Here is a 12,387-nt window from a genome sequence, read left to right on the forward strand (position 1 = left end):
AAAAAGTGCAGTTTCAACTACATCTCAGTTTACCTATATAAAGATGTAGTAAATGAAAGAAATCTGTCACTTTGGGCTTAAATTTGTAAGAAATGTGTAAAATTACAGAGAAGTCTGCGACCTCACTGCCTAGACTCTGCTGTAATTATAAAGAAAGTTTTTGTTAATTCCTGGAAAATTTCCTAGTTTTGTTTATTTTACCGTGGACACAGTAAAACTAGACATTTCTATGGTATCATTGAATTGCTTATCTGTTACTTCATCATTGTAGTATTAATGTCTGTGTCTTTATCAGGAGGATAAGCTGTAACATTTATGAAAATACCAAAAAAATCCAGTTATTGCCGGGCCTTATGTTTGACACTCCTCACTTAAGCCTGACTTTGGTATTCAAGATTGAAGATAATCTCTAACTTTTCCCAGTAACACGTGAGAGCATGTCCGCCTTGTGGCTTGCTGTCTGCAGCGCAAACTAAACCTTACCATGTACCTCAGTGGCCCAGCGCACCCACCCTCCGCACAGCTGTGAGCAATGAGCATCCTGCCCCCTCCTCCCTCAGCATCAACCCCCCTGAATGCGTGCGTAAAAACAAAGTTTACCGAAACCGGTTGGCTGGGCGGTGCGCGCGCACACCCTCTCTAGAGCCGGTGGATGAACTTCAGCTGGATAATGGATGAACGCATCAGACAGACAGCTAGCAAAATGCACAGCGTACTATGAACTCCAGATGTCAATGTATTGGACGTGAGCACCCGCCCACGACGAGTGAGTCACACTCTGAAGTAGCTGAATAAGTGAGCGACAGTGCGGACGGGGAGTTTCTGCGTGGGGTATTTAACTTCTTTCTGGTACTTAAAGCTCCTCCGTCTTGCGGTGTTTATGGAGAAGCGCAGCATCGAGCTCGAGCCGCCACACGGACTGACAGTTGCTGCGCGAGGCGCTGGTGTCAGGAATGGATAGCGCGCGGGATACCTGCGGACGCTGGTGCGCATCTTATTAAAGTTGCGACACTCCTTGATAGACGAGGCTGAAAACTTTTATTTGTCCTGAGCCAAAAGTCTGACAGAAGAAAACACGAAAAGGACACGAGCGCTTTTTGTGTTGTTGTAAAGCTGTAATCTAACGTAAAACACACAGTGCACAGGGAAGCACTTTTACCGCCTTTAAGCTTCACGGGAAGCTTTGAAGTGGAGAAGATGAGTCAAGAGGTCCCGAGAAGATTTCAGATGCTGGTTGTGCTCTGGTCAATACTTCTTGTGAGTGTGGTGACGGGGTTACCTACCAGACGCAAGAGTATTGCCCACAAAGTAAGTTCTCTTCTTTTTTTCCTTTTTCTTTTCTCTTTGTGTGTGTGTGTGTGTGTGTGTGTGTGTGTGTGTGTGTGTGTGTGTGTGTGTGTGTGTTGGCTTTTTTGTGGCGTAGAGAGTTTAGCAACAAGTTAGAAAATGCCATAAATCACACTTGCCCTTGACAGGCAATTAGCTAATGCTTTGAAGTTTTTGCTGATGGTTGTAAAATGTCTCCTGAGTCCTGTTCCTTTTATTACTACAATAGCTTATAAAATTGTACCAACATAATTTTAAAACTAAAGCACAATAAAATATCAGAAAGTTAGTGCTTAGCTTTCTTTTCCCATTCAGCCTCTTGGTAATATAACTGCTTGGTGCAAATTATTTAAGTTATTCACTTTGTTTGCAACATTTAAAACTTATGTTGTGCATTTGTTTGTAATTTTGTTTGCTGAAATTTAAATATCACAAACACCTTAATGAAATGTGCTCACCCTCTTTTTCCAGTCATTCTTTAATCAACTAAATGGGTTGAAATGAGAATTTCCACATTAGAAATTTGTTGCCTTCTTTTGTTCCACTGCTCTCTCCATGTATCGTAAGGTTTGCCATCTCTGGGCATTCACTCTGCTATCATAAATCCAAACTCTCTGCACACACGCGCACACACACTCTGTGCGGTGTGTCAAAGGGGAATGTTTGTGTTACACACAGACATATTTGGATATCAAAGTCCGCTTGTGTGTGTTTGTGTCGGGGTTCAGTTTTTGCCTTTGAACTCTCTCCTTCTTGTGTGGCCTCCCATGGATGCCCTATTGGGACTTTCTCTCTCTCTCATCATCTGCCTGATTGATGTCAAAGCAAAAAGACACAAGGAGGGACTCATTAGTGACAAGAAGGAAATAAAAATCTTACTGTGGCTTCTGTGACTGCTATTTTCATTCACCAAAAAGCCAAATGTTGGCGACTCTCTCTGCCTGTGACCCCCCTGCATGTGTGAGGGGTGGATGGAGAGGGGAGGAAGACTGCGGGAGGAGGAGGATAAGCTCAGTAAATTGGGTGCCCAGTAAGAAGATGCTTATGTAACCAGAGAAAGGGAAGCCTTAGGCATCTCTCACACTGGAGCTCAGGTCAAGTGCCATTCATCTGATTGTTTACGTTGGTTCTTTTTTGTGTTAATGTGGAATTTCCTGTTTTTGCCTTTACCCCCATGTCTCGGTGGAGAATGGAGGGAGGGGCGTTGGGTTGAAGTGGCCTCTTTTCCAGATACTGGGACCTGTTTGCCCTCTTCTGCTTTGTACCCCCACTACACATACCAACTTCCATCACCTCACCCTGATTCCACCAGGCATGCATTTGTTGTCCTCTTTCCATTTACACAAAGATGGTGATCAAAGAGAGTCCATAGTTTATTGTTCTTCTGTAATGGTTTGGAAACAGCCAAGTGCAGGACCCTTTGATATCTGCGGGCGCATAAATCAGGGCTGCCATACTGCATACCCCCTCCCCAAACCCCAACCGGATCTCGTCCCTACCCCTCTACTCCGGCTCACCCCATCCAGTCTCCGGACCTCCTCTCCCTAACCTAAATGTGTGTCAGTAGCAGTGACAGTAGCCCAACATTCAGTCTTTTTGGGCACTTAAAAGCAGGACGCTGCGGTTTGCCAAAAGGGTGTATTGTCAGTAATGTTTCGAGACGAGAATCCAGTCCCCAGGCCAGAGCCGAGTACCCCCGGTGCATCATGCAGTGTCCCTGTTAAAACGCACTGCATGCCATCAGCCATGATGCCTTTGATCAGAGGAGCCCCACTACCAAGAGGAGGAGATCACGATCAGAGAGAACGAGGGGGAGGACAAAAGGAGGAGGAGAGTGATATACAGGGCGAAAGAATACAGGATCCAGATGTGTAACAGGACGAGATGAGGAGGGTGTGAAAGTATGCGGTCTCTTTCATGACTCTGGACTTGATATTTTGTGTGTGTGTTTGGCTTGTGTAAGCCTGCTATGGCCTGTGTGGACTAAGGTCAGGTACAGGGACAAACACGGCAACGTGGTGGTGAATTTTCTCCAGTGAAATCTAATATCAGACATTAGATTTAATGTCAAAGATGCTGAATCATAAGGTCTGTGCGTGTGTATGTGTGGGGGTGAGTGAGGGCCACAGCAAGTTGGTGGTCTTCTTTGGCTGATTATGTATTGTAAAGTATAAAATGTTAGGTAAAAATGGTGAAAAATCACATTAAATGTTCATCTAAAAATTCTAAAATCCAGTAAACATAACTGTTTTGCATTAGTAATATAAATATAACTGTAGTGTTACTCACTGCTCCATATATTCTTACAATGAATGTTAAAATTCTTGCTAAAAAATGTGCACCATTGCTATTTTCAGTCAACTTTTACTGTCATTTCTTGTATGAAATGTGGCAAATCTGTTTGTCACCACCAGCTTACACATACTTGAGGAGGGCTCACCTTTATCCATCATTTATCATCCCGGACAGGCGCCGCCTCCTAACCAGCTTTATGTGTTCACATTCTTGGATTTGACTGACTACATAAGTTCTTTATGGGATGATCACAGGCAGTCCCTGAAAAGCCTGCCCTGTTCTCGAGGCCATAACCATAAATCATGAACTGACTGGTCATTCATTAAAGCGTTTCTTCTGCTCTTTAGCCCACCGACTGCCACTGTTGTGCCGAGCGTACCACAAACTGGCACAGGTCCAATCTCAAATTCTTGTCAAATCATATGTTTGGGCCAGTTAGCTCTTTCACAGGATGACAAAAACATGAACGAATGGCAGACAAGGGTTCATTAGGGGTTTTTGTTTTTTTGCTCTTTACCAGTGACTGTCATGAAACACTCATGTGTCCTATTAGATTTAAAACAGACTAAGCAAAAAACAACATCACATTTTAGAGACTACATTCCACATTTGGTACATGTTTCCGCAACTACCCACTATTATAATGTCACCACTAATCACCATTAATCTCGGAGATCAGCGATTCTTCCTGCCGGTCTTCCTTCTGAGTAACTGTAAAACCTGAAAGGTCAAATTAAGCAGTGGCAGTAGTGGCGGCAGCACAGCAGGTTCAGACACACTCGCATCAGCCCAGGGGTCCCACGCCTCCCAGGCCCTCTCATTAAAGCTAAAAGCGGATCTCTCTCTGGCACAGGACCCCCTTTGTCCACGGCCTGGATGGCATGACTGTTGTGGGGGAAAAAAAGAAAATGAACTGAAGGCTGGGTGATGACTTGGCTGGTTAGTGGATGCCCAGGGGCCTTTTGGAATTGCTGACCAAGCTGCAAAGTGGTGGATGGTGTAAAGGCTTTCTTCCTGAAAACTGAACACTAATTGTTTTTAGACCCTTCAGTAAGCCACTATTAATAATAGATCTTTCTTTCTGACACCAGCCCTTAAGCAGCAGACACTGGTGGTGTCTGCAAACTTTGTCACCTTGCAAGCAGAATCGCACCTTAAGAGTTTTTCTGTCAAGTGTTCTTTTGGTTAGTTTCTTAAATTATTTCAATGGATAACTTGTGCTCACTGTAACCTGCATTTACCTGTTCTTTCCATCAGGCTCATGGCCAGTATGCCTCTGAGGCTTTGGAGCAGCAGAACCAGGTTCAGAGTCTGCTGCCTGAGCCCCACAGCCACCAGAGGAGGTGGTCTCACCCCCAGCACCGCTCCATTGGTGTTCTTCCACAACCTGAGCCTGAGGAGGAGACCAAACCTTTTATACTGGATCTGAAGAACTTTCCAGACCTGGCCAATGCTGACATTAACTCACAGAACCCCAACATACAGGTTAGTAGGGACAAGGGAGTCACGTGATATGACCTCTATGTTATATGTCTAGATGCTAAAAGGAAACCCTTAAATTACTCCAACAAACAGAGTATTCAGAATGCGAGACATAATTTTACCCATCTTCTGTACATCAATATAAGTACAGAGACATTTGATTTCCAAGGAGATTTTATGTAACATAGACCTACAAGACCTACACTTGGCAGAGGATAACAGCAAGAATATACCCAGCTATACTGAAATGACCATAGTACTCGATCTTCAAGCTACTTTCTAACTATTCATTTTACAACAATTACAGAAACATAGCTTTTCTCTTTAGTCTCACTGCTGTCTGGTCTTTACATCAGCTGAAGTGGGCCCTTGGAAGTACTGTGAATCTAGGATGAGTCATATCGAGGTAATGAGAGGTAGTTATCCAGAATAAAGGTTCGCATTCTCTCCCTGAGAGGATGACTGAGTGCTCATGCTCACGTCTGACTGGCTTACTTAGATCCGGAGAGCGGGTTTCCTGACTAAAATACCCTTCCAAGGATTTGACATGGTTGATTTCTTAAGAAGAGTTGTAAGTCAAGCACTAAAGCTGCAAAAAGTATATGCTGTACTTTTTTATAACCACAAAAGCAGATTTATTGTAGCGATATTGAACATTTCAATGGATAATATTTGATTATCTTTCATTGACTCCAAATCATTCATTTAAGCGTTGTTCATGTTGTCCGCAGTCATATCAGTGATACTGGTGAATGTGTTTGTGCCTTCTGTCTGATGAAGAGGGACCCTCTTATTTTACACAGGTGACCATTGAAGTAGTCGATGATCCTCAAATGGAAGTGGAGATGGACCTTGCCAAGGAAAAAGATTGGCTACCTTCCTCTTCCTCCTCCCCCTCATCCACAGTAGATTTGCTCGGAGGCAAGAAGCTTTTCTGGCCCCTGTTTTGGAGTTACACCGATTCCAGCGAGGACAGCAACAGCCGGTCGGGCATGGAGGAAACTGGCGAAGAAGAGGAGGAGGAAGATTACTCTTTGGATTACGGTAGTGAGGAGCCCTTACCCAGCGGAGTAGGCGGAGACTGGGATACTCGCTGGAACGAAGGCTGGGATCCAATGCAGAGTTACTATGGTAGGTTTTGCCAAGTGGTACACTCTCTGTGTGTAACTGAGGCCATATAAACACAACTGTTTCTGTTTCCCAAAGGGAAAAAAGGCTTAAAAAAGGAACCTTTGGACACTAAATAGCTCAGTAAATCATATTGAAAGCGATGAAGATGGTCTTGAAGTAGAGCTGGAGAAAGAAGTGTAGCTTAGAAAGACTGCATGTTAACTGTATTCACAGTCACAGAGATCCAAACAATGCTAGCAAGTGAGGGTGCATGAGCACTTGAATATGAGGACATTGTGGGTTATGGGTACTTTGAAGTTGACACTGGTTGTGCTGGTCGCAGAGGCCTGCCTTTTGAAGATGGGTCTGATGCTTTTGCTAATGGCAGCGTGAGGCCGGCACTGTTCCCTGGGACAAAACAGCCCTCTGCTTGTAGACAATTAGAGGGCAGATTGGGAACAGAGAATGACAGCGGCCGGCCCTTTCATCCTTCCCTGGGACCCCTCGGGCCCCCCTCGGACCCTGATGGTCCTCAGTACCCTCGGCGGCTTGGCCTTTTGAGCGAGTTCAAGAATTTCGGGGGGCTTTAAAGGATCCACATAACTAGTGTTGTGTCTCAGCTTGCACAGACAACTTGTTCAGTTGTAAAAATAGTAAATAGTGCGAGATGAGAAGAGGTCAGATTTGTACAGTGAATGAAAAGCAAATTAATTCAGTGCACAGCCATAGACTCTCCACAGCATGAAAGTTTTAGTCTTCAAAGGTTTTCCCATAGATACAAATTTGTGCACAATTAATTTGTGTTTTTTAATAGTTATGAAGGTTGACGCTGCACAAAGCTCCTCTGTTTTATTGTAATGCAGTAACAGGTGCTTAAAACTAGGTCTTACTGTAACGCTTTTCGTCTATCCTTTATGTCGGTATATAGGCTCCATCTGTTTAAGTGTTGTGCGTATAGACGAGCGAGCAAAGGCAACAATGCCTATAAAGTGGTCACATCTAAAGGCTTGGTGAACATAAATCAAGGATGTCTGCCTTAGCTTCTTCTATAATTAAGACTCTCCTGAGACCTCATTCCTGTATGGCCACATGGCGAGTTGGCAGCGCCCACAAAGTAAAATTGGGTGCTCGCTACACCCAAGCTGGTATTTCTGCACCCACCTCGCCTTTAATCAAGAATGACTTGTTTTCAGTGTTATTAACACCACAAGGAAGCATGGCGCGGAGGCGGACAGCCACAGCACAGCTTTTCTCTCTCTCTAATTTTACTGAAGCCTTCTTAAAAAGAACATGGGTTTGCATGGGAAAGGTTAGACCAGGAGAAAATTGGACTGAGGCAGTCAGGAAAGTTTGAAAGCTCATTTTGGATTAGCCTGTCGAAGTGCGTGTTTAGTTCATAGCAACACAAAACTGTGTTATTGTATTTTGCCGGTTCTTCCTCTTGTGCTTGTAATTATTTATCAACACTTCGAAGCTGCTTCCAATTAGCAGCACCTATTACAAAAGGAAGGTGCAGAGCTGCTATTGTAATCTTCTCATCACCTCTCGTAATCTCTACAACACTTTTCCCATTGTGTAAATTCTGTTGTGCTTTAATCTTAATAGGCCTTTTCTTGTTTGTGTGGAATAAGTTTTGATCAGTAGGAAATGAGTCACAAAAACTTAATCTGAGTTCACAGAAAATACTTACATTTTCAGTCTCTGATGCTCTGATGAAAGCCGCAAGGCTGAAACACGTTTGCATGTTTGTGTGCATAAGCGCAAATAAATGAGTGAAGTTAAAATCTGTTAAGCACTATCTGTGTACCTTTGGGTTCCTGACACTGATGTTTACATTTTCTCTTCCACAGAGAAAGACATCGATGATTGGACACCCTGGTCCCCCTGTTCAGTGACATGTGGACATGGTGAGAGGAAGAGGACCAAGTCCTGTGGCTACTCCTGTACTCTGACAGAAGCTTCTAAATGTGACCTGGAGCCCTGCCCAGGTAATATTTTACTTCCAAGCATATTTTACTTGAACACGCATTAAAAGATTCAGATTTTTATTCTGATTTGCTAGGCTTTTTTTTTTCACTAATCAGCTAATCTATCACTCTCTATGTAGGTGATGTCAACACTGTGGTAGAGCCTTTCCCTTTCGAAATGGAAAATGGCACAGAGCCTTTTGGAACAGGTGAGTTTTTATTAGGGAAGTTTTCCATAACCGTAAAAAAGGTTTTTCAATCAGATATATACTGGAAGTGGATCTAGATTGGGCTTACTCAGTAGTGTAATGCAGATGTTTACAGATGCAGGTATAGGAATCAGACTTGACTCCATGGTGTCTGTTCATTCATCTGTTCATGCTCTGAGCAGTGGCAAAGATTTATGTGGTGTTGCTGTCTTCTTTCCAACAGATGTAGATAGCTGTGAGAAATGGCTCAATTGTAAGAGTGAGTTCCTGCAGAGGTACCTCCATCAGGTTTTGTCTGAGCTGCCCAACTGCCCCTGCTCCTACCCTTTCGAAGCCGCGTACACTGTGGTCAGTGTCTACGATGACGCTCACGGACGGCCGTTCCACTGGCTCGATGCCAGCGGCCCCAAGGAGCGCCTGGACATCTACAAGCCTTCAGCGCACAGCTGCATCCGCTCGGCACTTTCCAGTGACTCGACTACCCTTGCGGCACAGCACTGTTGTTATGACGACCGCGGGAGGCTAATCACGCGAGGAAAAGGCGCAGGCACGCCGAACCTGATTAGCACCGAGTTTTCGCCCGAGCTGCACTTCAAAGTGGATGTGCTGCCTTGGATTCTGTGCAAGGGAGACTGGAGTCGCTTCCATGCAGTGCGGCCACCCAACAATGGACTGAGTTGCCCAGAAAACCCCCACGAGGATGTGTTCATGAATGAACTCGAAGAGGCCAGGGAGTACTGAAGGACCACAGCCAAAACTACCACTTCGCTCAGAGAGTCAGAGGGCCCAATCCTAATTTGAGGGGAGGTAGCCTACCTTAAAAGTCATGAAATATCACATCAATGCCACCTATAATAATTAAGTAGACATGACTTGATGGAAATTTACAGTTTAGGAGTTTTGCAGAGGTTTAGGAATATTGGTGAAGTCTGGTTTCCTCAAGTTAGGATTCGGCCTCAACCAAGCTGAACTAAAACAAAAAATACAGTGTTGTCCCATCACTTGCCAACCTGTTATACATCTGGCATGACACCAAGCTCTTTCTCTTTCAGTACTCTCTCCTGGGTGTGTGTAAGCATGATGTCTACCTACTGGCTTTTTTGATGCTATCTTTGAGCGCTTGTGATTGACAACACCAACATTAAGAAAACATCCTGATCATGCTTATTGTAGATTTTACATGAGGAAATATAATGAATATGAGCTTGATTGATTGATGGAACAAGCACATGGCTTGGACAGTCCAGGAGATAACTAACTATGCTGCTACAGTATAAAATCCTTCAGGTTTTGCTAAGGCATTATAAAGTGGAACAAGACAGTAGTTTCACAGGACACGTTCATTCAGCCAGTCCTCTGAGTTATTTAACTGCAGTAAGAGGTTATTGAGAAATTTGAGGTCTCAGCCAGACAACTAAGCTAAAAGGATTTGGAACATTCATTTGCAAGTGCTTAGTTTGCTAGAGAGAATTTTGCTATTAGTCTTCGGGTAGAAATTATAAAAGAACAGAACATTTGATTTCAAGTGCTATTTTACACCGATTGATTTCAAGTGTTTCCACACATTTTCTTTCATTGCCAGGAAGTATATGTGATCTGGGTGCCAAAGAGATAAAACAAAAGTCTGACTGTTGGTGCCTGTGTAAATCCCACCTCCGTATCTCCACGCAATGTGGGGAAAACATTACGTTCTTTTAGATTGTGTCTCTGCTATCTTCTCAGGGGGGACTAGCTGACCATCACAACAAATTTGCTTATTTACCTCGACAGCAGAGCACTATTGGATCTTGTACAGTCTTGTGGGTAAAGATTAGTAGAAGCGTGTTGGGTGTGTAAACAATAATTGCTGAACAGATGATGCTTTAGTGCAGTTGGAGTCCTTTGATCCCGGTTGTTGATGAATTGTGTGGTTTGTTGTTTAAGGTCTTTGAGTTTATGTACAGCGCTTGATTGGATAGAAAGGACATTCCTTCTCAAATAAACATCCCTGAGAGGTCATTCAGGTAGCGACCCATAAGCAGGCTGACGCAGGATACTGGTAATAGTCTCTTACCATTATATGGTGTATGTTCATAAGTGTGGCTTGTGAGATTGATAAGGCGACTGTTTAACCGCTCTCAGAATATATTTTGGCTTTGTAGCTACAGAGGTTTTTAAACACTGCACATCACTTAAACAATCCTCATTCCTATAACAGCCTATCAAAATGACCTCATGTGCCACTTGTCCTTTCTATCCAGTCTAATTCTATGGATGTCTGCTCCAAACCTTTATCTTTTCAGGAAGTCTGCATCCAGATGCATTTTTGCAATCGTGCATTTGCATTTTGATATCACCAATTCTAAAGAAAAGGCACTTTACTTTTGCCATTTGTTGATGAGAGTGTTATTGTGAAGGGAAACTCGCCAGAAATGCTGCATTGTTATATGAAGGTGCATATATACGTATAACTGTTCTGTTGAGAAAAGCATGACCTTTTTGTGACTTCTGAATCTAGTATTACATATATGGTGTTGTACAGTATTTATTTGTATGTTCTTTTTTTTAAGTTTGCTGAAGCTTTGAAATGACTCTACTCTCATCATGGTGCACTAGTAAGACTGAATAATGAAGGCACCCATTAACTAAAGGGAAACCTCCTGCCTCATATCACTACATGAAACAACAACAGGTGTCTGTGTTTTATTCTGTTCGACTGCAGTACTCTATAAATATGTTGCAATTATACTGAAGAAATACATATATATAAAGACTTTGCATTCATCATCTGACTCTTGTGGTGTTTCTTTTTCCACTCTTTAGGTACTGTGTAGTAGAGCCAAGCTGAATGCTTTAAAAACATGAGCAGCCTGAGACTGCACGCCTCCGCCAAGGCTGACATTTCCCTCAACAACATGCATGAATTGAATCCCTGTATCCAGACAGTCGTGTGGATCTAGAGCAGCTTGTGATATAGCAATATAAAGAGGATGTCTGCCATTTTTAGTCATTTCTATTCGATATGCATTTGGAAAGAAATTATTCTGAATGTGCAGTGTTCTCCTATTTAGCAATGGTAAACAATCCTTTAAAAAATTCCTGGATCCTAACCCAGATCCGTACTGACACTTCTAGGGGCGCCAAGGCCCACGAGGGTGACCTTAACCCAACCAACTGAATGTGGGGAAAACAGTATGTAAGAGTTCAACAATATGTTCAAGGTTCAAGGTTCAAGGTTCTTTATTTGTCACATGCATAGTTATACAAGTATAACACACAGTGAAATGTATCCTGACACGATCCTCGACATGTGCAAAAACATGGGGGGTAGAGGAATAACATTATAAATATATATATATATAGTATATACATTGGGTGAATGTGCAGTAGAAGCAGCAGCAGGTGAATTCTGTACATTAATATGAATAGACATCTGACTATTTTACAGAATGGACACTATAAACATATTTAAAGTTAAAGGAAGTTAAAGGAATTGAGTGTCTGGAGGAGAGTCTCAGTCAATTATAGATGATGTGAGATGGCGGGTGTGTGTGTGTGTGTGGGGGGGGGGGTTGGTTTAGGGTCCGGATGGCTTGAGGATAGAAGCTCTTCTTGAGTCTCTCTGTCCTTGCCCGGATGATGCGGAACCTTCTACCAGATTGTAGAAGTTGGAACAGTTTGTTGCCAGGATGGGACGGGTCCTTCAGTATCTGCGTTGCTCTAGTCCGGCATCTCCTGGTGTAGGTGTCCTGAAGTGGGGGGAGAGCAATCCTGCAGCAGCGTTCTGCTGTACGGATCACTCTCTGGAGAGCTTTTTGGTCCTTCACACAGCTGTTCCCGAACCACGCTGTCATGTTACTAATGCCTGGAGCGGATACAGTTTTATATCTAAAATTAAAAAAAAAAAAAATATGTAGGTTACAGGCTTAGTCCAAAACATGTGAAGGATACACTCACCTCACCACTTTATTAGGTACACCTTGCTGGTAGTGGACCCCCTTTTGCCTTCAGATCTACCT

At 43.3% G+C, this 12,387-nt stretch overlaps 1 protein-coding gene across 1 annotated transcript; it reads left to right on the forward strand.

Moving 5' to 3' along the window:
- Window positions 1–604: 604 nt before the first annotated feature.
- Window positions 605–11,155, forward strand: ism2b (isthmin 2b). The gene is made up of 6 exons (XM_031733858.2): window positions 605–1,308; window positions 4,879–5,106; window positions 5,907–6,234; window positions 8,064–8,201; window positions 8,321–8,389; window positions 8,613–11,155. The coding sequence occupies exons 1-6, from the start codon at window positions 1,198–1,200 to the stop codon at window positions 9,128–9,130; spliced, it is 1,392 nt and encodes a 463-aa protein (XP_031589718.1). The 5' UTR covers window positions 605–1,197; the 3' UTR covers window positions 9,131–11,155.
- Window positions 11,156–12,387: the final 1,232 nt, after the last annotated feature.

Source organism: Oreochromis aureus, linkage group 15 (assembly GCF_013358895.1).
Source record: "Oreochromis aureus strain Israel breed Guangdong linkage group 15, ZZ_aureus, whole genome shotgun sequence".
Lineage (NCBI taxonomy): Eukaryota > Metazoa > Chordata > Actinopteri > Cichliformes > Cichlidae > Oreochromis > Oreochromis aureus.